Source organism: Archocentrus centrarchus, chromosome 23, assembly GCF_007364275.1.
Source record: "Archocentrus centrarchus isolate MPI-CPG fArcCen1 chromosome 23, fArcCen1, whole genome shotgun sequence".
In the NCBI taxonomy this organism is placed as follows: domain Eukaryota; kingdom Metazoa; phylum Chordata; class Actinopteri; order Cichliformes; family Cichlidae; genus Archocentrus; species Archocentrus centrarchus.
The window spans coordinates 5,865,559-5,891,903 of record NC_044368.1 but is presented as its reverse complement, the minus strand read 5'-3'; the positions used below and the strand labels follow the sequence as shown (position 1 = coordinate 5,891,903).

At 42.3% G+C, this 26,345-nt stretch overlaps 1 protein-coding gene across 1 annotated transcript in view; it reads left to right on the top strand.

Moving 5' to 3' along the window:
- ntn4 (netrin 4) overlaps window positions 1–25,388 on the top strand; it is a 32,733-nt gene extending 7,345 nt beyond the window's left edge. Inside the window, exons 3-10 of the mRNA XM_030720187.1 lie at window positions 3,592–3,870; window positions 11,887–12,013; window positions 13,437–13,622; window positions 21,965–22,178; window positions 22,717–22,808; window positions 23,435–23,503; window positions 23,989–24,162; window positions 24,279–25,388. Coding sequence (XP_030576047.1) covers window positions 3,592–3,870; window positions 11,887–12,013; window positions 13,437–13,622; window positions 21,965–22,178; window positions 22,717–22,808; window positions 23,435–23,503; window positions 23,989–24,162; window positions 24,279–24,418 — 1,281 coding nt within the window. The 3' untranslated portion in view covers window positions 24,419–25,388. The remainder of the gene's footprint in view (window positions 1–3,591; window positions 3,871–11,886; window positions 12,014–13,436; window positions 13,623–21,964; window positions 22,179–22,716; window positions 22,809–23,434; window positions 23,504–23,988; window positions 24,163–24,278) is intronic.
- Window positions 25,389–26,345: the final 957 nt, after the last annotated feature.

Sequence of the window (26,345 nt, the reverse complement as noted above, 5' to 3'; positions counted from 1 at the left end):
TGCCATCATATTTGCACTGTTTTTGTTTGTATTGGATGTATCCTTGCTGCTAATCAAAGTTAAATAATGGATTTCTTAATAATATCTGTAAAACGGGATATCTGAATATTGTGGGATCTGCATGGTTTAAAAATGTTTTCTAGAAATTATTCTTTCTCACTTTTTGCAAACACAGATTTCCACCAGCTATACTTATGTAGAGCTCAAATGAACCTCACTGGTACCTCACATGGCCAGAAACTATATGAGTTAGTTCAGTTTATTGAGTCTCTGTGGGTCTGTTTAAAGGAAAGTTGCATAAATTATGTTAAAATTATTTTATCCCAGATTTTCTGCTTCCCGGACATTGAAAGATATGTTTTTTGCTGGTCATAACATAATAACTTAACATAATAAAATAAGACAAAGAAAATGCAAATAAGCCACTCAAAATGTAACATAATCCATTAAAATAGCTTCAGCTCAGCTTGCTTTTGAATATAATTTTTTTATCCAAATTTGACTCATTTGAATAATTAGTGGATTAGGGAATGTTCTCAAACTTAAATCCTTAAAGACCCCATCTGACTCAGTTTCGATCCTACACAAGTAGCTAGATAAACAGCAGCATCATCTGTATATTTGCAACATTCTTGTTTTGTCTTTAAATTGGAATACATGTACTGGTAAAAGCACTTTTTTCTATACCTAAGCACCGTGTCTAACATTCACACGCATGGATGCATTGGGGGCAACTCGGGGTTCAGTTTCTTGTCCAAGGATACTTTGACGTGACTGGAGTAGCCAGAGGATTGAACCACCGACCTTCCGATTGGTAGACAACCCACTCTACCTCTTTAGCTACAGCCACAGAAAAGATATGAAAAACTTTGGAAATGAAAGAATAACAATAATCTGGTTTTCCAGGCATTCACAATTTTTCTTTTCACCACAGTTTACCTCCAATGCTTTGGCAGCAGTCATTAAATGATTGGTGTCACACAAGCCCAAGTCAGTCGGCAATTCCATAGCAATCTCTGGTCACTATGGATAAATGTGTACTCCTGGACCTTTTAGTAAGTGGTTGCTGGAGGTTTTGGGTGAAATCAGTTGCAAAGAGGGTGCTACACCAATAACCTCCTTATGATTGCTTTGGTTGCTAGCAGATTGCTGCAGTCACCCATAGTTTGCAGAGAAGATTGCAACAACTTTACAAACACTTGCAAACTACTCTCCGAGCTGTAGTGAAACTTGATAAAGTGTGATGTGAACTGGAAACAGAAGATGTTCACCTTCAAAGTAAAAGTTGTGCCTCAATCTTTGGCTTGCTCAGATGTCCAGAAAAAGTATGTCCAGCATGTGGTGAGGTTATGTCTTCGATGCCGGCACAGCTTTAATTTTGGAACAAATTTTCACCCAAGACTAGATGTGAAGAAAGGCTGATGGTTTATTAACACACTGAAATGCTCAACCCTCAGGATATCATGGTCTCCTCTCTGAGTAGCACATGGAGTAAGATAAACATGGGTCTCATCAGCATATCTGTGAATGTGAATATTTATTTCCAGGGGCGCACAATAGGGCATGATAGTGTAGTAAAAGCTCTAAGCAACATTTGTTGTGTGAAGGACTCCACAACACTGATGTGTGTTGTCAGCACATGTTTGCGTGCATGCCGTTGTGTTGCTGTGGTGTCGTCAGGCTGTCGCAGGCCTTTTGTCCGGCCCTGAGTTATGTGGAGCTGCATCTCCATCCCTGTCTTTGTCTGACCCTGCTCTCCTTGCTCTCCCGTGGACCAGCGCCCCTCATCCTATTTGTCGTGTTCTCTTAATTGCGGACCACAATGCTGTGACCCTGTGACCTTTTCCAACAACGGGTAAATTAATAGTGCTCCTCCCATCACACTCTCGGCCAGTCATCCAGCCAGTCAGCGAGCAGCATGGGGGCTTTTCTTGAACCAAAGAAAAACACTCAGTTGCCCACATAAACACACACACTACTCACACAATGATATCAGTGACAATTCGGCACACTGCAAACACACACACCGCTTTCACAGCAAGAGTTGGGGCCAACACCAACTTATTCACCTCAACAACAGCAGCGGTGATGGTTGCCAGTGGCAGCAGTAGCCATGGCGATGGCAGCCCATAAAGGGATCTTCAATTTGAAGGATGTCCAGGGACCAGAGAACATAAAGGCGGAAGGAGGGTGGGGGTATCCAGAAACCACATGACCACGTGAGGACATGACCTATGATGGCAGGGTGTAAGGTCAAAGTTTGGTACACAAATGAAATCAAAACAAACCTCTTCTAATGTGGCAGATGCAGTGACACAAGCAGCATCAATGAATCTGAATGCGCTACTCAATACACCTGTCTAATCCCTCTAATCATGAAGTGGTGCTGCAAGAGCGCAAGCGTCCAATCAGATCCTTTTTCAGGATCAGTTTCTTTTTTAGAATTTCATAAATTAAAAGTTAAACCAACGAGGCTGGAAAGCCACATATGAGATGTGTACACTCATTATCGACATGAATGTCATGGTAATTTTGGGCTTTTAACCATTCTTTTGGGATGATTGAACAGCATACATCTTGAATGACTATAAAAACAAAAACTGCACAAGTTTGAATTTATTTAGGATTTTCTCTAATCCACACAAAAGTATACATATACCCCCACTAATATTTGGTTAAATGGCCGAGTTGAGATGTTTTTGGTAGCCATCAACAAGCTTCTGTCATAACGCTCTTCATGGCAGAATTGGTAGAGTTCATTTAAACTGGTTGGTTTACTGGCACAGACTCAGCTTTTAAGCACAGTCCACAAATTTTCATTAGGGTTGAGGTCGGAGCTTTGGGAAAACTCCTCCAGAAGCTTAATGTCAACCTGTTTTTTCCACTCCAAAACCAGTTTTGATTTATTGGATTGACCAATAGAGAACAATGGGAAATTCCAAAGAACTCCGTAAAGATCTAAGAAGGAGAACTCTAGATTTTAACTAGTTAGGAAGATCTCTTGGAGCCATTTCTAAACACTTCCAAGATCATCAGTTCAAACAATTGTTCAAAGGTTTGCATAACTGTAATATTTTTTGTGCTTGCTGAAGCTCGTGAATCTTGACTACAGAAACATGAGATGACTACGTAAACTAATGGTTGTTAAACTGTAGGCCCCACAGAGATATGATGGCATAGAATAAAGCATTTGCTAAATTCTTTTTTTTTTTTACTGCATTTTATTGACTTAATGGACTTGTTTTGGTTTCTGAAGTGACCACTTCAGAAAAAGTTTGAGAACTGTTGGTTCTGCAGTTGCATGTTATCTTATTTTAAAAATAATCAGAAGTAATATTTTTTTCTTTGGAAATCACAATAAAAGTCTTATGTCATCCCAGGCAATGAGTAGCACATTCCTCCTGTTAGATGTAGCATGAAAAATAAACACGTGTCTATTATTGCTGTATTTTAAATGATGCATGTCTTACAAAATGGTTTTTCATTCCTGTCATATCACAGTGAGCCAACTAAATAGAGGTATTTCTTTTTAGGGGCTCATTTAATTGTATCTTTCTTCTTCTTCCTCAATTGCCTCTCCCCGACTGTCAGGTGATCTATCGAACCCTTCCGAAGTGGGAGTCGCTGGATCCTTATGGGCTGAAGGGCCAGCAGCAGCTGAAGGTGACCAACATCCGCATCCGGCTGCTGAAGCATCAGAAGTGTCCCTGCCAGGCCAAAGACCTTGTCTCAGCACACGAAGCCCTCCCCACCCGACACTTCGCCATCTATGACCTGATAGTGAAGGGGAGCTGCTTCTGTAACGGCCATGCCGATCATTGTATCCCCGCGCCGGGATACCAGCCCATCAGAGACCGGACCAACCACGTGGTAAGATGGGAGCAGTTAGTGATTTTAGTGATTTCTAACTCTGCTTACGGGCTCTTTCTGGAGCTCTCAAGCACACTGTACAGTTAAAAGTTGCTCCAGTTGTTCTGGAGTTCAAGCAGTTGACAAAAAAACTTTGGTCAGGATTCTGCCCTGTATTTCACAATGCCAGCTAAGGAAACTTAATCCAGTGATGAAGAGTTTCTTTTAATCTTTAAAATTTTCTCTATTAATTCCAGTGCTAATTTCACCACTTCTCACTTTATTTTTTTCCACAGACTGACATCTTTTTTCCACCATTAGTCTCACTTGTTTTGATTCTTCTAATGAAGGGGTCACACGTCATGGGCTCTTTTTTCCACTTCTTCTTAGGAAATCAAGCTTTGTTTTACTTTGTGTTTAAACCCCCCCCCCCCAAAAAAAACAGACTAAAGGTGGGGGTCACCTTTCTTTCTGTCCTGCTTCCTCTGCTCCTCCTCTTCTGCTGATAACAAAACGCAGGAGATGGAGATGTCGATTCAACCTGCGGTTTAATGGTGGCGTTGAAGCGACCAAGTGTGTTGATAAAGGTGTGAACAGACAGTGTTTTTGCTGGAGATTAACCCGAAGTGTTTCAAAGCCGGGTTCCTATCACGGCCATCTCCACAGACAAAAACAGCCGGACGGCTTTGAAGGCGAGCGCCTGCTCCGCTGCAATCAGCCAGGCTCGACAGGAAAGTGAGCGTTTCCTCTGCAGCCTGTAACCAGAGACATTTACACAGATAAACAGTGGCACTACATCAAAGTTGTAGCTACTAGAGGGATAAAAACATTTTCTTCTTACTACATTGTTTTATTGTTTTTATTACATTATTTTAAGAGATATATTTTGTTCACTTGAACTTTGGTGTTAATTTAATAATTTAGCATAATTTACTGCACCAGGCCACTTGCACATGCATATCTCCAAGGCTCTGTCTTTTTCTTAATCTGCTTATTCTTTGTCTTCATCTTTGTGGTCTTCTTCTGGCTGCTCCCTTTAGGGGGTTGCCACAGCAAATCATCTGCCTCCATCTCACCCTATCTCCAGCATCCTCCTGTCAAACCAACCCTCCTTCACTACATCCTAAAATATTCTGTGGTCTTCATCTTTTCCTACTGCCTGGCAGTGTCATGCCTCAGCTAGCTGGTGGACTCAGAACGTGGACTCATGACTAAAAGTTCAAAGGTTTATTTCCAGATGGTACGTTCCGGCACCACTGAAAGGGAAAGTCCATAAACTGCTGCTCATGCTCACAAACAGGCAGGGGTCCAAGTCACACAGAACAGGTTGGTCAAAACAAACTTCTCAATCTCTCTACACTCTCAGCTCCTCACTCTGGGAACACCAGGGAAACCTGCACAGAGGAAGCACACAGGTGAGAAAGCAGGTATTTTGTCAAACAATATTCAGACAAGTATTTAACAGAGCCAACATCACTAATGTAAGTAGTACAACAACCCAGCGTTGGCTGAAGGTCACTGCTCTGTTTAAGTAGCAGCCAAATGAGCAGATTGTCAACAGGTGTGTTTCAGCAGCAGAGCGGGCACCCAGGAGGACCCGCCCACTGAAACACAAAGGTGTGGTTAACACGCACACATGGAGGAGAAAGAGCGAGCAAAACAAACAGACAGAAAGCATATAACAGCCTGGCTGGCAGGCAGACCGTGACAGGCAGCTTCATCTTCAACATCCTTTGTCCAATATATCCACTAACCCACTGCACTTCTGAAAGTTAGGTCAGTTTGATACAGAAGGATTCCTCTTTGTGAAAGTTTGAGGTCCGTGGTGTAATCACAGGTGTGCACATGCAGGTGTTCAGGGAGTGATCTATAGATAGTAGCAGTGCTGGAGGAGGTCCAAAGGTGCAAAAGGACACCAACTTTAAGAGGAAATCTGACATGTTTAAACCAGGCGGACTCACCGAGCTGCTTGAATGTACTGAACATGCACAAATTTAACCTTCAACAGAGCTCTCAGTCTCTGAGACACTACAACGCTCCAGCTGTTTTTGCCAAAAGGTCGGTCTATGTGGTTCCCTTTACCTGCTTATCCAGGTTTGGGCTCAGGCAGCAGTCTAAGCAGAGACACCCTGAGCTTCCTCTCCCCAGCCACCTCCTCCAGCTCTTCCAGTGGGTCACAGTGGTGTTCCCAAGCCAGGCGAGAGATATAATCTCTCCTCCTTATGATCCCAGTTGGATATACCCAAAATACCTCAACAAGAAGGCATCCTAGTCAGAGGCCCGAACCACCTCAACTGACTTTCCTGAGGTGGAGGAGCTGCGCCTCGTTCCTGAGTGAGGAACCTTTCAGAGAAACCTCATTTCCACCCCTTTTATCTGCAATCTCATTCTTTCTGTCACAGCTCACCCACAGCTCATGGTCATAGGTGAGGGTAGGAACGTAGATCAGCCAGTAAATCAGCAGCTCTGCTTTCAGGCTCAGCTCTCTCTTCACCACAGCGGACCAGTACCGGCCTGTTATACCAGTTTGCATTACTGCAGACACCGCAGCAATGCATCTTCCACTCCACTCGTTCCTTCCTCGTGAAAACTTTGTTTAAACTTCCACTTGCAGGAGTAACTCTTCTCCAGCTTGGAGTGGGCACTGCTCTCCAGCTAAGGACTTCAGACATGCAGAATATGGATAATAAAAATTAAAAACTGAAGAGTTAGAGCTAGAGTTTATTATGAAATTCATATGTGTGTTTGCCTACTTCCACACATCATCCCTTCAATTAATCAATCAAGTGGAGCATGACATGGTAAGGATATATGCCCTTGAGTGATGCAGCTGAAAAAACCCAGAGAGCTCATTTTTTAAACTGATATGAAACAGCGAGTGTGTTTGTTATTCTGCGTGATAAATAAATAAGGCAGTTCATACGTGTTTTTATTGCTGATACCAACGTTTTTGCAATGACGTTTCTGATAAACGATTTATTGGCCGCAGCTCTTTCAATCTGTAAATCTGACTGTTTCCATGCCAAGAAATTCCAAGTAGCTCCGCTGAGTATTTTCATCAGGATTTCCTCCTTTGGAGGGCTGAAAAATCCTCTGAAACAGTCTTTAAACCACAGGGTCATAAAACCCTCCTCTGCATGCCAAGATAATTACAGTAAATCATTTTAATGTATACCGGTGGAGAATACTACACAGAGTGGGTGATTTTTCACCGCAAATATCAGTCTAACTGCACCCAAGAGTTAAAGTTAGAACTGTAAATCCTTCTTAGCGGTTCTCACAACATTACCTCAGGTCATTGGAGCGTAGTTGTGCTGTGTGCCATGCGGGAGCGTTCGGTAAACATACACTGGCAGGTTATATAAGCACCTTTTTGTCCTGCCTATCAGCAATTTGTTTTTTGTCTCCGTTTTGAGCCAGAGCTGCTGTTTCTGACAAAACCCAAACAAGCAGAGCTGCACAGGACAGGAGATGAGGGCAGAGATTACTGATCACTCGGAGAAGGGTGTGTGTGTGCGTGTGTGTGTGTGTGTGTGGTGGTGGTGGTGGTCTTGTGCATTTTTGGGGTTCTTCATACTGTAGACATGTGCAAACTTCTGAGTTTACCATTCTGTGTGCCAAGCAAACAATGCAGTATTCTTTTCTAGCCAAATGTGTACTTTTATGATGCTGTTTGGTCTGCTGTGTGCGTGTTAGGTGTGCATGTTTTCTTAGGCATGCAATGTTTTGTCTGCTCCAAGTGTGCCGGTTTGGAGCAATCAGCAGAGAAAGTGGCCCTGATAGTCACTGGGAGACTAAAGGGTTGCTCTGTTTGTCGCTTTTGTTGTTGTTTTTAGCTCCTGTCCACCCACAGGGGGTTTGCGGTTCAGGGTGATTACACTGTCTGTTAGGCAACATGAATACGCTTAATGGCGTCCCCACGAGTGTTAGGGAGCAGCCAGTCCAATCAAGGGGCCCTGTTCCTGAAAGCAGTTTTAACAAACTCCTAAGCGCGACCCTGAGCTCTGAGTTGAGTTTTGACTTCCAGAATAGGTGATGAAAGTTAAGCACGAGTGCGAATAATGAGGAAAAAGCAACCACACCAAGACTCTTACAGGTGGAGTTCTCAGTTTGGTTCCAGACAAACTCCAGAACTGTTCATGTATGGTGGGAACACGATCCAGATCTCAATCCAGCCCAACTACCAGGTGCAAGTTTGAGCTAAACGTGCTCACGCAGCCAGGTATCTGGAATACGGCAGAGTACCACAGACATGCAGAGTACACAAACTGTAGCAGCTAGTTTAAAAATGAACTGAGGGCTCATTTCAATAAGGAGAACAGGATTTATTGAGATGCAGAATTTGATTAATGAGCTTTAGACTCCAGTGAACCATCTTAGAGAGAATGGAGTCCCAGCAATGATAGGAATTAGGACAGGACACCCAGAATCTAGACACTCCTTCCCGACCGAACGTTACAGACTGAATCCTCTCAGGTGGTTTGTAGTGATGTATTTTGGTTTGTCTCTTTGTATGAAAAGAAACCAAAGCTCAGGCAAAAGCTACAAGTTTGCAATGTCATCAGCTTGATTGAGACCAGTGTATAAGAGCTATAGATGTGAAAACGTCCTCAGAAACAAAAGAGGGCGGAAGAGTATTTTGAAACTGCATCATCTACTCAGTTATGAACTTTTTTTCTTTTTTAAAAAAAAAAGCCGCAACCTGAGAGGGATAAAATACAGGTGACAGGAACTGAAGATAAAAACATGGATAAAACAGATAAGACACTGTTTATTTATGGACCCACAGGAGCAGAGGTGTAGTCCTGCTGGAACGCACAGAGAGGAAATAAAATACACACAGTTAGCTTAATTGGTTTAAATTTAATAAAGACAAATCGAGTCATCATGTGATATCTAGGGTCAGATTTATTAACGGTCTGCACCATAAAACCCTCATTTGACATCAGAATTCTGCTGGGAGTGGAAAGTTGTCTGGATGATTTACTGAAAGTACGTTAATTTATTCAAGATCTTGTATGTAAGAATAAGGATTTTTAAATTCAAGTCTGGATTTAACAGGGAGCCAATGAAGAGAAGCCAGTATGGGAGAAATCTGCTCTCTCTTTCTAGTCCCTGTCAGTACTCTAGCTGCAGCATTTTGGATCAGCTGAAGGCTTTTCAGGGAGCTTTTAGGACAGCCTGATAATAATGAATTACAATAGTCCAGCCTAGAAGTAATAAATGCATGAATTAGCTTTTCAGCATCACTCTGAGAAAGGATGTTTCTAATTTTAGAAATATTGCACAAATACAAAAAATAGTCCTACATATTTGTTTAATATGTGCATTGAAGGACATGTCCTGGTCAAAAATGACTCCAACATTTCTCACAGTGTTACTGGAGGCCAAAGTAATGCCATCAAGAGTAAGCATCTGATTAGACACCATTATTTTTAGTACAATTCAGTTTTATCTGAATTTATGTTGTGTTGTGACCAATTGCAGAATTGCCTCATCTGTCTTTCACATTCATTCCAATAATCTGTACACAAGGGGAAGATCACTCAACACGGTGTTAACCCAGTTTCTTTTGTGCCCGTGTCTATGAGGGTGATAAATCTGTACAAATATTTGGGCATTAATGGTGAAATGACATAATAGCTCAGTTTAAAAAGCTTAATATTCATATTAAAATGAAAGTAACCTTTTAAACCTTAGGCTAACTTTATATTTTAAACCTTAATTTTGAATGCTTATTTTATACAAACATTCTTTATGTCCCAGTGCATAGATTATACATGAAAGATGGTCATAATGACCAGGTGACGTTCCTCTAGTTTTGCTTTTTTGCTATTAACCTTCTTACTACTGGTAGCACGAGTGGATACATGCAGCCCATTTAGGTTGCACAGGTAGTCCAGCTTCTCCAGGATGGTCCATGATTATGTGTCATCACAAGAAGTTTTGCTGTGCCTCCAAGCACAATGTGTTTAGAAGAATTATCCAAATTTTTTTTAAAAGATAACGTTATGTTCCCCAAGAAGCCCAGGAGGCCCTACCGCTGCAGCCAACACATTTCAAAAGGCGCAATTTCTATCACGAAGACAAACGGTCTCTATTTGCATTGTGCGTCGCACTTTTCACTACTGCTCAGTGCGAAGTTTTCAAGTGTTTGCAGATAAGTTGACGGCTTCCATTCAAAATACAGGCGACCGCCACAATCTGCTAGCAATCAAAAGGAGGTTTTTGGTACAGTGCTGTATACCTCTTTGCAACCAGTTTCACACTACACACTTTTCCTAGCATCTCGTGGATGCCAGGGATCACCGGCCACTCTCTATGCTTGTGAGACTGGAGCCTAAACAGCTGGAGACCCCACAGCCAAGCAGTTATTCCTGTAATACTTCTTTGAAGCTCACCACCTGAGCTGCATGTGCTGCTGGTGCTTTATAATGTAAATTCTCTGCAGACATATCTGCACGGTCACATCCGCACAGACCCACACTCTCTGTCTGATGACAAAATTTACACCCCTCGGACCTGAGCGGACCCTAGCAGACCTCCCAGACGCAGAAAGTATAATCCCAGCCTGAGGCACGAGAGTGTGCAAGACACGCCCACTAGGGCAATGTCACAGCAGGCCCTGCTGGGCTGTAACAGGCCTTTATTTTGTTATGTAACATTAGACATGAGAAAATTTGAGTTATGTAAAAGCTGGACTTAGAAAAGCCATTTTATGAAGCAGTAAAGGTTAATGGGCATGTCATGCTTTTACCTGTCTCTTTAAACCTTTTGTGCAGCTGTTAACAGGGTAACTCAAGCAAACCTGTGGTTATGTTATTTATAAATGCCATGCAATACTTGAGGTTCTTTGAGAGTTTTTGGGAATGTTATCTGACCTTTATGTAAAAGTATATAAATGCACAGATGGTATCTACTGTCAGTAGCTTCAGGGCAGCCCTGCTTGTCCACAGTCTGGATGAGTTTACTTGATTGGGTGTGTGCGTCTCTCATTGGGAACATGTGCTAACTGTAGCATATCATCGTATGGCAGACATGTAAATTGAAATGGACCTGAGCCAGAAACTGCTCCTGCTGGCCTTTTCCCACTTTTTCTCCTTCCTCTTGGCCTGTTTTTGCTCCTCTTCCCCCTCTTTTCTTTGCATACGTTTTATTAATTACTACATCTTCCTTTTTTTTTTTTTCTCTCTTTTTTTGTTGCTGAATGTGTCATCAGGTCTCCTGCCTCCTCTTTGCCTGGACTTCTGATTTGTGCAGTTTCTCCCCCTATTAGTGTGATTAAAACAGTGTGTGAACCCAGTCGTGTGTGCGTGTGTTCACCTCTACATTGAGGGGCTGATCTGGGGTCAGTTCAAGCTGGGGACATGCTGCATGTTGCTGTGTTCCTATAGGATTTTAAATGCGCTCAAGTGTGTGTTTGTGTGGCATTGGTGACACATCACACACACCGTGGGAAACAAATGTAAAGAATCGGTGTGTGTTTTTGTGCATTTGGAGTTATTTCCACGCCGGTGCGTGTTTAGTGTGAGTGTACCTCTGCAATCACCGTGTAATTGTGTGTCCTACATTACAGTTGCACGGTGTAACACAAACAAATAAAGAGCTTCCTCAGATGCCTTGCCCCCCCCCCCCCTTCGCTCAATCATTATCCGGCGTGCATGGCATTCCAGCTCACAGGAATGACAAGGAGATTGTTATTGTGCTCTCAGCACTGCATACTTGCATTCGTACACACACACACTCATAAACACACACATACAGTCTTTTCAGAGCTGAGGCCCGTTCTCATTTCCAGCGATGAAGCCAAACAATCAATCTCCATTCACTAATTTCAGAGAAAGAGATGGAAGAAGCGAATAGGAGCGACAAAAAAGGAAGAAAGTGGTTACAAGAGAGTGAAGAAGGGAGGCCTCACCTCCAACCAGCTTGTCCTTTCCATCACACTGACCTCTTTGTTCCTACCTTTCGTCCATCTGTGCCTCCGTCTCTCCTGCTGCTGGTCGCTATTGAGCTTTCTGTCGTTTTCTTTATCAGGTCCATGGGAAGTGTGTGTGCAGACACAATACTGCAGGTGATCACTGCGAGCGCTGCGCTCCTCTCTACAACGACAGACCGTGGCAGCCCGCCGACGGACTGACTGGGGCACCGCATGAATGTCGGAGTGAGTCAAACAAAACACTTCACACCACACGAGCTAAAAAAGATGTCAGAACTGTCATCACGTTCCTGCTGCCCCTGCATTAAAGGATACACCGTAAATCTTAAATCAAGATTTAGGTACTCAGCTACATAGCAACTGGTGCCCACTGTCCTGCTCTTAACCGGGGCGATACACCTGTCACATTGTAATGCTGATGTCCCACTGCAAGTTCAGGGAGGACAGGACCCTCCGGTCTTGATTTTCAGTATGATTACAGACCGTGAAAGCGAGGCCTCATGATTCTTCTGACTTTTTTGGTTTTAAGCAGGAGGGGTGAGAAAGGTTACTACAGGGATAACTGCCTTGTGGTGGTCAAGCATTCGTAGTGGCTTTGCTTTTTGATCATTCGATGTCGGCTCTTCCAATCATTGTGAAGCAGAATTAATGAAGCGCTGGATTGTTTGCCAGCTGATAGGAAACATGAGCTGGATTTAGACTGTAGTGAGACAGGTCAGTTTTATCCTACTGATAATGTGCAACAGTAATCCTGCTCAAGTTCAGACATTAAGTGTATGTGCTTGGCTGAGGATCCAATGGTATGACATTACCATCTGCGGGATTATGACAGAACACCTCTAAGTAAAGATCCAAGATGTAGTGATTCCATAGTGCTGTGGTTAGTCTTGGATAGACAGCCCACCTAGGCCGGTGAAGATCAGCCTTCTCAAATCTCGGTTGCTGTATTTAACACCCCCTCATATGTCAATCAGTGGTATAATTCACAATCATCAGGAGACAGAAAGGTGTGCCATAGGATACTGTTCCATTTGGAACAATTAGGAAGCACTGCAAGGTAAAAGTGCAAAGGCCGTGTTATAGCACTCAGCTGTCATGGGTTGTTGAGCCCTAGCAATATACTGGGGATAAGAAACACAAGTCACAAATGGGAGCTTTGACACAAATTTCATATTAAATCCATCCATCCATCCATCCTCTTCCACTTATCCAGTTCAGGGTCGCAGTCTGGGATACACTGCAGGGCATGTTTAAATATGTCCATTAAAAACTTCTCAAACTTACCCTCCAACAGAATCTACTCCTCTACTCTTAATCCATTAATTTCAGGAGACGTTTGAAGCTATGTGAGGGAATCTTGTGATTAGACGCTATAATCAAGAAGTCTGCCACTTTGCCCATATAAAGAAAACACCTGACTTGATATAAAACTCACCTGAAAAGGTCCCAGCTTTGACAGAGCCAAGAAGATCCAGTGCACTCTAGAGCAGTATGAACAGTAGGAAGCAATCTGAAAACTTTATACTTTACTCAAGTATCAGGACTACCAGCTAGCACGTTGATGCTCACCTAAGTATTTTTTAATATTACCAATCAAAAGTCCGGTATCTTTGTTTCTCATGATTTTATTTCCTCCCTCTCACACTAGAGTGTAAGTGTAATGGACACGCTCAGAGCTGCCACTTTGATTGGACGGCGTGGCGAGAGTCTGGCCAGCGAAGTGGAGGCGTCTGTGATTGTTTACACAACACCGAAGGGCGACAGTGCGAGAAATGCATGCCGGGCTTTTACAGAGATCCCCACCGACCTCACGCCGCCCCCGACTCCTGCAAACGTAAGTTGCACACTAAACGGAGATGGGAGGCAGACTTTTTATTGGCATTTAGAAATACTGTTGGTGGTATCATTTAAATTGTACTGACTGTTTCAGACTGTTTCACAGCAGAGGAGCAGATAAGGTTTCTGAGTATGTGGTTAGATGGCATTCAGTAGAAATATTGAAATTAGGGGAAGAAATCAAATAAATTATGTTTGAGAAACTGACTTTAAACACTTAAATCAGACGTTAATGAGCGGTTGAACAGGTGTACCTAATGAAGTGGCTGGTGAGTGTATATCCTTTCCAACAAGCACATTGAGCTCTTCTGCGGAAGGATTTTTCAAAAGTGAAAGAGCAGCTGAAAGCTCACCCGTGTTCCTGACTTTAAATGTTGATTGACGATTTATTTTCTACAGTGTATTTTATAAAATGGCTATTTATAAGGCATGACAATAGAAATTGCACTGATCGGTGTTGAGGCCAGGGTCTCAACACCAAATCAGTGGTGACAAATACACCACACTGGCAGAGCCCTTTGCTTCTATCAGGAACGCAGAGGACGGCGATCACAAGCCGGGACATGCCGGATAACACTCCGTCCTCATGGGGACCTGGCTCTGTGTGTGCGTGTGTGGGGTGTGTGTGTGTCTGTGTGTGGGGTGGGGGGGTGGGGTGGGGGGGGTGGGGTGGGGGGGGTCAGAGGCAGCAGACGGCCCAAGCTCCATCCAAGGTTTATTCCGTAGTTAATCATCAGATGGCAGCATACCTACGTCTTGACTCACAGCTCGCCACAAAATTCCCGCTTGTCCATCTCAGCTTGTTCTCCCATTTTTCAGATATGACTCAAAGCTTGATTGTTAGCCATGAATGTGTGAGGGTCTTCTTTCCATCTGTGTGTTTGTGTGGAGTGGCATGCTGCCCTTCAGTGATGAGATGAGTCTTGAGTAAACATGAGATATTCATCCGTAAACACAGACGGGTGGCTTCATTCTCCCTCTGATTATCTGTCAGATTTGTGATTTCATTCCCGCAGGTATGCTGGACTTGAATGCAAGAGAAAGCATATATGTGCAAGTAAGCACATCTCATTAAATCCTGAATGAGTGTCAAATATCACCAGACCATTCAAAAACACAGAGAGGGAGGAATATGTTGGCTATCAGCCCAATTGTTTCTCTTTCAAGGGTGGGGATTATTATGGTTGTACAATTTCATATGTCCATGAGAAAATGACTCAATTTCTTACTTGATTTATGACCTCCGTAAACGTGTTTGTGATGAGTTTATGGTTTAAATCGATTGTTTCCAGTCATCTTTAATACATCATGATGTGTTTTGGGGAAATTATGGTCACGTTCAGAGTAAAATAAATGATAACGCAGGGTGTTATTTAGAGAAACCTTGTGATTGTCAGGTTATTAATGTATTAGCCACGCTTATCACATCTGGTTTCTAAAAACTAAGATAGCTAGGATAAAATCCCAAACTCAAAACATAAAAATAAAAGTTCATAAACCTCAAAAAAACTGACTGAAAATTAATAAAGTTTTAAAAGCATGTCCGCAATTAGAGAGACTGTCAGTTCCCTTTTATAGTTTTGGTTTACACTTGCATCGGCGTTATAGGCGCTGGAAAAAACTGGCCCTCAAGGCTTTGTGTAGAAGTCCTGCTACCCAGAAGCCATCTTGTTACCACAGACCAATCAAAAAGGGTGGCGTAGCGTCTATGTCTTAAACATAAAGCCAGTGAGGAAGCCCCTAAGGCCTGCATTCTTACTAACAGCCAACAGGGGGTGACTTCTCTAGTTGCAAAAAGAGCCTTTAAGCTCCCCGGATCTGTGACCTTCATAAACACGTTCCTGATGATTTTATGATCTGAAGCACTAGTTTAAAGTCTTATTTAATAGATTATTACAATAATTTCTTAAGCATATGTTCCTAAATAAAGACAAAAGGAGGATAAAGCAGGGTGTACTTCTTTATCACCTTTCCGCAAAAACGCAAATCTCAAGTCTGTCACGACCGGTTGAGGCTGAGGGGAGAGAAAAAAAGACATGCTGTGGAAGAGAGCCAGAGATTAATAATAACTAATAATTAAATGCAGAGTGGGGTATAAACAGGATAAAAAGAGGTGAATGAAAGAAACAGTGCATCATGGGAACCCCCCCAGCAGCTTAGGCCTATTGAAGCAAAACTAAGGGGTGGTTCAGGTTCACCTAATCCTACCCTAACTATAAGCTGGCTGCACATCCAGGATGAGAATCTCCTGTTCCACCACATCTCAAAGGTGCTCTGTTGGATTGAGATCTGCTGACTTTGAAGGCCATTTAGGTTCCAAGAACTCAGTGTAATGTTCAAGAAACCAGTTTGATATGATCTGAAGCAGCCATCAGAAGATGGGTACACTGTGGTCATAAAAGGATCGACATGGTCAGTGATAATACTCAGCTAGGCTGTGGAGTTTATGATGCTAAGGGGTCCAGAATTTGCCAAAAATATCCCCCACACCATTACACCGCCAGCAGCAGCCCAAACCTTTGATAAAAAACAGTACAGATCCATGCTTTCGTGTTATGACAAATTGTGAGTTTGCCACCTTTTCCAATCTTTTATCTATTGTCCAGTTTTTTAGCTGACAGGAGTGGCAGCCGGTGTGGTCTTCTGCTGCCATAGCCCATTTGCTTGGAGGGTCAAGACACTCTTCTGCTTGTCTTGGTTGTAACAACTTGGTCATTTGAGTTACTGTTGCCTTCCTATCAGCTCGTAGCAGTCTGCCATTCACCTCTGATCTATGGCATCAACAAGACAGCTGCCGCTGCCTCTCACTAGACACACTATGTGTGAAAATCCCAGAAGATCAGCAGCCACATTCAAAGTCACTTAAATCATCTTTCTTCCCCATTCTGATGCTCAGTTTGAACATCAGCAGGTCATCATGCCTCACCATGTCTACTTGCCTAAATACACTGAGTTGCTGCACTGTGATTGGCTGATTAAATACTTCTTTTAACAAGCAATTAAAAAGGTGTCCCTAGCAAAGTGCACTCTTCTATGCTGGTTCAGCTCCTGTGATACAGCCTCAATTTGCTGCTATATGGCTTCTAACTTGTGATTTCCCATAATCTTTTTAAGCTTGACATATCCATAACCACTCTCCCAAACTTATATGGTAACATCAGCATAAATCTCTATCTGTTTTTGACCCTTTTGCTCTTCTGCTTGGAGTTCAGTAAAAGTGAGAGCATGTGATGAATTGCATGCTGAATGCATGGTCTTATACAACCTCATTTGTAGCCCATCCACAGTTTCTGCAGTGTCTTTTTCCTCATATCACTGCATCTCTGATAAGGTTACAGAAACCGATGCATGCCTTCTTTACAGCTCGTGTGATATATAAAGGTTTGGATTTCAGTGATTAGGTTCAGTGCTTTACGCGTGAAAACTCACCTGTGGGATAACTATAGAGACTAATGATGGCTGACTGATGGGGAAAAAAAGGAGCGACGACATGCTTCGAGAACCCCTGAGATGAAGGTTCAGGTTGTGAAATCCCACTGCAGCGGCTTGCTGACAGTACAGGAATTTCCCTCCGTCGTGCAGAACATTTTTTTCATACCAGCCTCCGAGGGGCCCGGGAAAGAAAACACTCTTGTCAAGCTTCATGCAAGCTGGTACACACCAAATCAGTTTATCAGGAGGGAGAGTTACAGTGTGTGTTTGTGTGTCTGTGTGTGGGTATTGTTGTCTGCAGTGAGTTTTCTTGTGGCTGTTCAGGCAGGTGTCTTATCATGTCTCAGCAGACGCTCATGAAGTCTTCACTGTCAGAGCTCTTGCAGCTGACGGCTTTCTTAGATGCGCATATTCGCTTACAGGAGTCGTTGCATTGTGAGCCCTTCAAATGCACAGATATGAAAACTGACGCTCGCCGAACACATCATCACACGTGTCTTGGCTTTAAATGGCACTGAGGCGGTGCTGTAATCTGTTAATTATTAGCCTGTGCAGGTTGCTTCCTAAGCAATAGTGCTGATATGGCCATCTGTGCATGCCCACATCTATAAAGAATATAAATGTGATATCTTTATGATTTTATTGGTACTGTTTTGTGAGGTCTTATGATGAAGTTGAATCTTATCTTTGTTGGGTGGGTGAGTCGTCTGATAAACTGTCTGGTTTGACGGTTGGGTCAAAGGCACAACTTGAGGCATGTAACTCCCGTAACATGTTGTGGAAATTCAGAGCAAAAACCAGCACTACTTACATTTATATCTTGAGAGATCAGGACACAGTGTATAGTATTATTATAATGATAGCAAGGTTGAATTGAATGTGATGAAGCACCAAGTTACAGTTAGTAGGCTAATTACCCTCATATTAGCTGGTACTGCAAATGTTAGTTGTGCATCTTTGCTTTCTACTTGTATGATTTGCTATTGTCTAAAATCAGAACCATAGGAGATTACACAGTAGTATTGTGGATAATGTTACCTGCTGAACTAATTTGGCAGGCTAGCCAAATAGCATTTCTACTATTTCCACCATGTGATTTTGCTATTGGTACGGTTAGCAAATGGTGAGTGTTTGTAGACAAGTTGGCGTCTTCCTTGTAAACTACAGGTGACTGCTAGTGACCAAAACAAGGAGGTTTTTGGTACAGCATACCCTTGGAGACTGATTTCAACCAGCAACCTGGGTCGCTGGTCAGTTGAAATCCATTTGGATCTGAATCCAAGAAATACTGGAAGGATTCTTGGCTCTTATTAGATGGGAAAAATATCTGTCCTACAGAAATATCACAAACTAATCTGGCTGCAGATGTTCTTCTGGATCCAGGAACTCAGCTTATGCATGGGTTTGGGGGAATCTTTAGCCTTGGTAGAAGAATGTGGCCTTTAATAGTTCAGCTGAAAAAATGTCAACTATGAATGAACTCCAAGGTATCATTTTCAGATTTTCAAAGCTCTAAAAGCTTATTAGTCAGAAAAGTTAAACACTGGTGGGTATTTTTCCATGTTTATTGAACTATTAGTTATTAGTTTAGGGGACAATATTGTCAATCTGTTTTAGACATATTTAAGGATTAGGTTTTTTTTATAGTTTTAGCTCATCCAGCCAAAGGACCAGTGAGCTCATGCCACTCCTGTACGACTGTACTTCACACTTTACAGTAACCTGTGAATTGTGATAGTTTGTGAGCAAGATGAGCCACTACATCACTGATTCTGGCTTTCTTTTTTTTTGTTTGTTTTCTGTTTTTTTTTTTGTTTGTTTTGTTTTTTTGATTGATTGATTGGTCCAAGATGCAAACATTTTCCAGAATAACCAGGAAAAAAACTGCCAAAATACTGGAAAACTTGGAGCCAGAAAATGTTTAGTATTTTTGTTTGATATACATAAGTAATTAGTTGTGAAATGTAAGTGATTAGCGCACAGACAGAAAGATACAACAGTCTGCTTTATTATCTTTTTGTAATAAATCATTTTTATGTCAGTTCCTAATATATTGAGCGTTTTTATCAACCAACAGTCTTTTTTTGGGAGGGAAGAGAGAGCCGAGTGTAACCAGTCGATGTGCATCCCTACCATCCCCTCACCTATAGCCACGAGCTTTGGGTAGTGACCAATAGAATGAGATCACGGATACAAGTGGTAGAAATAAGCTTCCTCCCAAGGGTGGCTGGCTTCTCGCTTAGAGACAGGGTGAGGAGTTCAATAATTCAGGAGGAACTCAAGAGTAGAGCCGCTACTCCTACACATTGAAAGGAGGCAGCTGAGGTGGTTCGAGCATCTGACTAGGATGCCTCCTGGGTGTGATGGTCCGGCCATGTCCTACCAGGAGGAGACCAAGGGATAGATGAAGGACATGCTGGAGAGATTATACTGTATCTCTCTCGGCTGGACTGGGAATGCTTGGTGTTCCCCCAGATAGTGCAGAAGGTGGCTGGGGAGAAGGAGGTCTTGGTTTCTCTGCTTAGGCTGAGTAACCAAGACTTCCTTTCAGAATAAAGGCTTTTTAGCCTTTATTCAGGAAGGACAGAAAGCTGGGAGAAAGAGTAGCAGAAAAAGGCCCAGGGTAGATTAGAACCTGGACCTCTGCAATAGCCTTACAGCAAACAGGTCGATTGCTTACGCCATATGAGCTATACCTTCGTTCAGAGTTTTTGCATTTTAATCAAAAAAACTCACTCATTGGTGTTGCTGTTTATCCACAAACTTCAACCATTTCACTGCTGAAGTGGGGAAACACTAAACTGATAAGTTTTCAAAACTGAATGTTTACTGTTGTATTTTTATTTTAGAACAGTTTATCTAATCAAGTCCTTGGAGTGCTCAGAAAACAGTTTGAAAGCAAACATGCGCTAAGGTCAAGAATGAACACTAATCTTTGTTTTTAAAAGCATGCCATCGCGTTTGTTTATAGTTGTTTATGTGAATTTAACTTCTCATTATCGAGTTTGGTTTGAGAAAACTGCCCGATTCAGACCTCTGACTTAAAGTTGTTGTTTTTATCTTTTTTGTTCACCATGATTTATTTAAAAAAGAGCTTGAGAGAGCTTCTGGGTGTACAGTAAGTAGTCATTTACTGGCAGTCAGGCTTCAAGCATCATTAAACAGAAGAGAAATGGCTCCAAACAACACCCCTTCTTTGTTTCTCTCTGCCATTTATTTATGGTGGAGGCCTGACAACCCCGGGTCTCAGCAGACAGTAGATTTCTCAAATGTCCAAACATGGGTGGGTGTTAAGGGTGTGTGCATTGTTTTTGCAGGTTGTTGAAAGAACACCCTATCATTGTACAATTAGAGGGCCGAGAGTTTTTCTGCATGTACTTGTTCATCCAACCCTGTGAAGAGGATTAATTTGAGTTTTAGACCTTGAATGCATACTGACTGACTTGAAAAAGAGCTTAGGATCTCAGGATCAGGTAATTGCAAATAAAGAAGTATAAACGTGTGTGTGCGTGTGATAAGAAAACAGAGAGGCCTTTGTGTTACGAGCGGCTGCAACAATAGCAGACAGACAATGGAGCAACTGATGAAACACTTAAGTGCGGGTGATAAATGCTAATTTGCTAATCAGCAAACTGTCAAACCTTTGAACTCACTGCTCACCTGATATTGCTCTGTTCTGTCTCTTGTATATATATTTTTTTAAACAGTTTTGATAGACTGACCGGCTTTTTTGTTAGGTACACCTTGCTGGCGCCAGGTTTGACCCTATTTTGCCTTCAGAGCTGCCTTAATTCTTCATGGTACAGACTCAACAAGGTGCTGGAAACATTCCTTAGAGATTTTGGTCCATATTTATATTATGGACAAATTTGTCAGCTGCACATCCGTCACAAATTTCTTGTTCCATCACATCCCAAAGGTCCTCTATTGGATTGAGATCTTGTGACCTATTTGAATACAGTGAACTCATGTTTCATGTTGTTTATGCCAAATGACCCTACCATCTGAATATTGAAGCAAGACTCATCAGACATTGTTCCAGTCTTCTGTTGTCCAGCTGTGTGAATTGTAGCCTCTGTTTCCTGTTCTTAGTTGACAGGAGTGGCACCTGCTGTGGTCTTCTGCTGTTGTAGCCCATCTACTTCAAGGTTCGAGATGCTCTTCTGCATACCTTGGTTGTAACAAGTGGTTATTTAAGTTAGCATTGCCTTCCTATCAGCTCGAAGCAGCCTGTTCATTCTCCTCTGACCTCTGGCATCAACAAGACATTTTCATCCAGAGAACTGCCACTCGCTGGATAATTTCTCTTTTTCAGACACTTCTCTGTAAACCTTAGAGATGTTTGAGTGGGAAAATTTCAGTAGCAGCTTCTGAAATACTCAGACCAGCTCATCTGAGACTAACAACCATGCCACATACAAAGTCAATGAAATCACCTTTCTTCTCCATTCTGATGCTCAGTTTGAACTTCAGCAAATCATCTTGACCATGTCTACGTGCCTGAATGCATATAGTTGCTGCCCTGTGATTGGCTGATTGGATATTTGTGTTAACGAGCAGTGGAACGGGATGAGGTAGCCAGTGAGTCTCTATATCATACTACATTATGCTCTTACTCTTGCTTCATTGTGGCAACTGTGAGCTAAAACTCCCAAATTTGACCAAATTTGATTGAAATTTGTCTGTGCCCTTGGAGAGAATAAAAATGCTCAAAATGGTTAATTTCTGTCTGCCTGAGAATTTCTGTCCATGCATTTATGTTCTCATAACTGTGTCTGTGTAACAGACCTGTAATGGACTAATGACCTGTCCAGCATGTACCTTGCACGTAGAGTGGAATCACTGTCATCACATAACATCAAAACCTTCCAAATTTCTAAATGAATATCATCTTTTTGCCTTTCCCAGCATGTGACTGTCACCCCATGGGCTCCGTGCCCTTCCACTTGGCAGATGGCTCGCTCTGTGACCCCTCCAATGGGAACTGCATCTGCAAACCAGGCATCGGTGGAGCCCACTGCGACAGGTGCATGGTGGGATACTGGGGCTTTCACGAATATGGCTGCCGTCCCTGTGACTGCGCAGGAGACTGTGATCCATTTACTGGAGACTGCATGTTTGGGTGAGTAAGAAGACCTTTTATCTCCTGATAACAAAACCGTAACGCCTGAAAACAGAAGCACTGAACCTTTTTTAGTAACACTCTGCGTTTTGTCGTGACCTCGTGTCCACATTTTATCAAATATCTGCCCAGTTTTTCTACAGCAAGCACAGATAACCAAGCTTCACATAGTGGCACTGCATACCAACCCAGGCAGGGTTAGGATCCTCTTAGTGTTAATAGTTAGAATATGTTGGTATGTTATCATCATTCTACAGTATCACTGCAGGTTAAAAAAAAATTCTAGACCGTTTTATTACTTCACATTTAGCTAACATATTATGCTGTATTCTTATAGATTGAACCACCCTACAGTATATAAATAATTAAAATCATCTTCAGCTGCAACATTAAAGTGTTATACACATTATAATCCAGTAATATAATGCACATGTTTCTGCTTAAGGACCACTTTTACTTTGACTGTAAGTATATTTTCGTGCTAAATCGGTGTAAATTCCTGTTTTATGATCACGTGTGTGTCGATGTTGTGCTTCAGCGCCGATCTGGAGTTGTTCCACCTGGACAGAAACTCCAGCGAGTCCGTCAGGATCTTCAGAACAGATGAACTCTTCTCTGCTCTCCACTTAGGTGAGATTGTGTGTGTGTGTGTGTGTGTGTGTGTGTGTGTGTGTGTGTGTGTGTGTGTGTAGTTCATCTTCCCTCACAGTCCACTGACCAAGCATTAATGGTTATGTAAGGAAAGGTTGGCTGGGCCCTCAAAAAGGCATTAAACAAAAGTGTGTGTATGTACTTATATCTGCTTATGCAGGAACATTGTGGGGACCTGCCTTCATTTTGGGGGACAAAATGTAAGTCCCTGTAATGTAACTCATTAACTTTATGAATGAAGATGTGGTTGGAGGTTCAGGTATGCACACTTTAGGAAAAGACTAAGTCAATGCATTGTCCTCTGAAGTGATGGAAACACAACTCTGTGTGTGTGTGTGTGTGTGTGTGTGTGTGTGTGTGTGTGTGTGTGTGTGTGTGTGTGTGTGTGTGTGTATACGCATGGACAGTTTCCAAGTGTCCCTTCTTGCAGACCTCCACCACCGCTGCCCTGTAACTGCAGTTTTCATTGGCACATTCCTTAGTGGACACACATGCTGTACTTGCATTCTTAGAACATCACGTACAGTATGTGAGGCCCCCCACACACAAAAAGTTATTTATTGATACTACAAATATGAATCTGTTCTTGCATGTGTCCCCTGCAGAGAAGTGTGAGTGCCAAGAGCAAAGCCTGACCAACAGTAAACTCTTCTGCACCAGGAATTATGCATACGGTAAGCACTCAGACATCCTTCACACACGCGCTGAAACTCATCCTGGTCTATTAAATGTAATCTTCTATTTTACTGTATCTATACCTAAAATTGTTCTATTTCTATGAAAATGATTCAGTTTATTTTTGTGGAAAAGTCACTGAATCATTGTGCTGTTCAGAGTCGTATTCACCCTCATGAATGCTTGAAGAAAGTATCATAATTCTTCCATTTTCTTTACTGTAAATATTGCAACATTAGAAGTGATGATTAATCCTGCTCCAATCCCTACAAGGAAAAGGAAACCTGATCTGACTTTCAAACTGATCAGATTAAAACTTTGGTTACTGGATGAGCTTCAAACAAACTTTACACGTCAGCCTCCGTCTATAGATCATATTAACCTTTAATTGCATTTTAGTGGAAAGCAGTTAGTTGTTCTTGCATAAAAACACTCATATTAGCTACACACTGAATGTCTTATTGTAATTCTCCTTGACTTTCAGTGCTGAAGGTGAGAGTACTGACAGCTCACGATAAGGGCTCCCATGCCGAGGTGGAGGTCAAAGTTCAGAAGGTGCTCAGTCAGAACACCAAAATGAAGATACAGCGAGGTCGGGTCACCCTTTACCCCGAGTCCTGGACTGCACGAGGCTGCACCTGCCCTATCCTCAATCCAGGTCAGGCTCACACATCCAAGTTTGTTCATTGGGAAAATTCAAGGATTTTTTTTCTTAAAGAGAAAAAATAATCAAAGTCCAAAATATGCTTGACCACCTTTGACCTCATTTCACAGGAGTCGAGTACCTGGTGGCGGGTCATTTGGATCGTAAGCAGGGCCGCCTCTTGGTCAACATGAAGAGCTTCGTCAAGCCTTGGAAAGCTAGCCTGGGCCGCAAGGTTCTCACACTTCTCAAGAAAGACTGCAACTGGTAGACGTGTGTTAAGAAACAACACCGGAGGGAGAGGTGACGTGACGGATGAGACTGTTTTTAACTAAACAGAGCGGTGGATTTGCAGTTTCCCGTCTTCCAGGTGTGGATTACTGGGTCGCACAGGTCTGAGAGCAGGATTTGAGGGACGGGACTAAGATGATTGAAGCCCTACGTGTCTCCACTGCTGATAGCTCAAAGCTAATGGCGGACTGCACAAGCTAAAAGCACGCAGGACGTAATTTTATTAAGACACGTCTGTCTCGCGTCTGTCTCTCATTCTTACATTCTCCTGTAGGATTCAAGCAAACATTTCCTTTGCTGTTGCTGCTGCAGCTCAAGAAATTAAAGGAATTCAGCGGCGTGTCCGAGAACTGAGCGACACTTCTTCTTCCTCTGCAGCACTTTATCCTCAGATGGACTGAGGGAATACGGACACACAAAGAGAGGAGGATTAATAACACACATACAAACACAACCCATTTCCTTTTTTTTTTTTTTTTTTTTACAGTGGACACACACACAGTTTGTGTGTTGCAGACACAATGTGCAAAGAGTGACGCTGAACAAGCCATACAAGCCACTACAGGTGGTTAAATCTTAGCCAGTCCAGGTGTGCCTGTGTTGAAATCAGAGCGACTGGGTTTCACCCCAAACGTGAATGTATTTGTCTGAGGGTGTTTGTGCGAATGTGTGTGTGAGAGCGGTTGAATGCAGCAGTGTATATTACGAGCACAGTCCAGATTAAGTCCAGCTCTGAAGCTTTTCTGTAGTTTTCAACCGTTCCAATGTTTATGAGACAGAATGCTGTTTGTTAATTCATCTCATATTTACACTCCACTGCTGAAATCAGAAAGCTTATTCCTTCCTTTTTATGCTCTTGTACAGTATTATTTTGTATATATCTACATAAATATTATGCCTTATCTTTCCCCAGTTGTTTTTTCATGGTAACATTAAAGGACAAATTCAAATTTTGTCTTATTTTTGCCGCTTGGCCATCGTTTATCAGCTCTGATAAGGTTCTGATAAAGCTGCAGCGCCTTCAGAAGGTCTGAACAAGCCAACAATCACATTTCCTGCATCCCTTTATTTGCCACAATTAGAGCCTGATTGTAACATCTATGTTTACCAGTAGCAGTTTGTAGCAAGATAAAATAATAAGTTCAGCTTATAGGTGCAGCCCTCCACAACAGTCCCAGCTTCTCATGTAGCCCCTTGGAACAAAATAATTGCTCACCCCTGCCCTGTGAAGGTAAAACTCACCCTGAGAGTGACCCTGTTTGAAAGTGTTTAGCTCTTAAACACAGGGGGAATGCTGAAATTAAGTCTGTCTATAAAATCAAACAGTGCTAGTTTGGGCAGGCCGCCCTGCCCAAACTAGCACTGCTGGCAGTTCACTGGATTGCATATGCCAGCCCGCATCATCTTCAGAACCAGCTGGTGAATCTGAAATTAAGAGCCAGTGTCTTGTCAGCTTCCCTAGCCCAAAAGTAGGCCGCTGGGGTTATTAAATCATAAGTGTCAAGGAAGTTCCTCCAATGGCCACTTAAAAACTGAGTAAATCCCCACAGACTACTGTGTAAAATTATATTTACAGAGTTTCCTCCTTCATAACTGTACTAGGGTTGAATTTTCATGTAACTCATCCATTTGGATACTGGTAAGATTTAAAGTTAAGGTGCTGGTGTTAAAGGAAGCTGTAGCAGACTCACTGAACTGGATGTCTCAGGTCCTGCTGGTTCCTTTGGGAGCATTTTTAATGGATTATCTGACTAATATTCTGGCTCGCTGTGCAACCAATAAATTTGTGCTTTAGTTTTAGTTACTGAAAGTCTTGGATTTTATTCTTAAGTTATGCATTAGCTCTAATTGGCATGTGAGTGAGTTTACATTACTCTAAGGATGTTTTCACGCCTATAGTTTGTTTA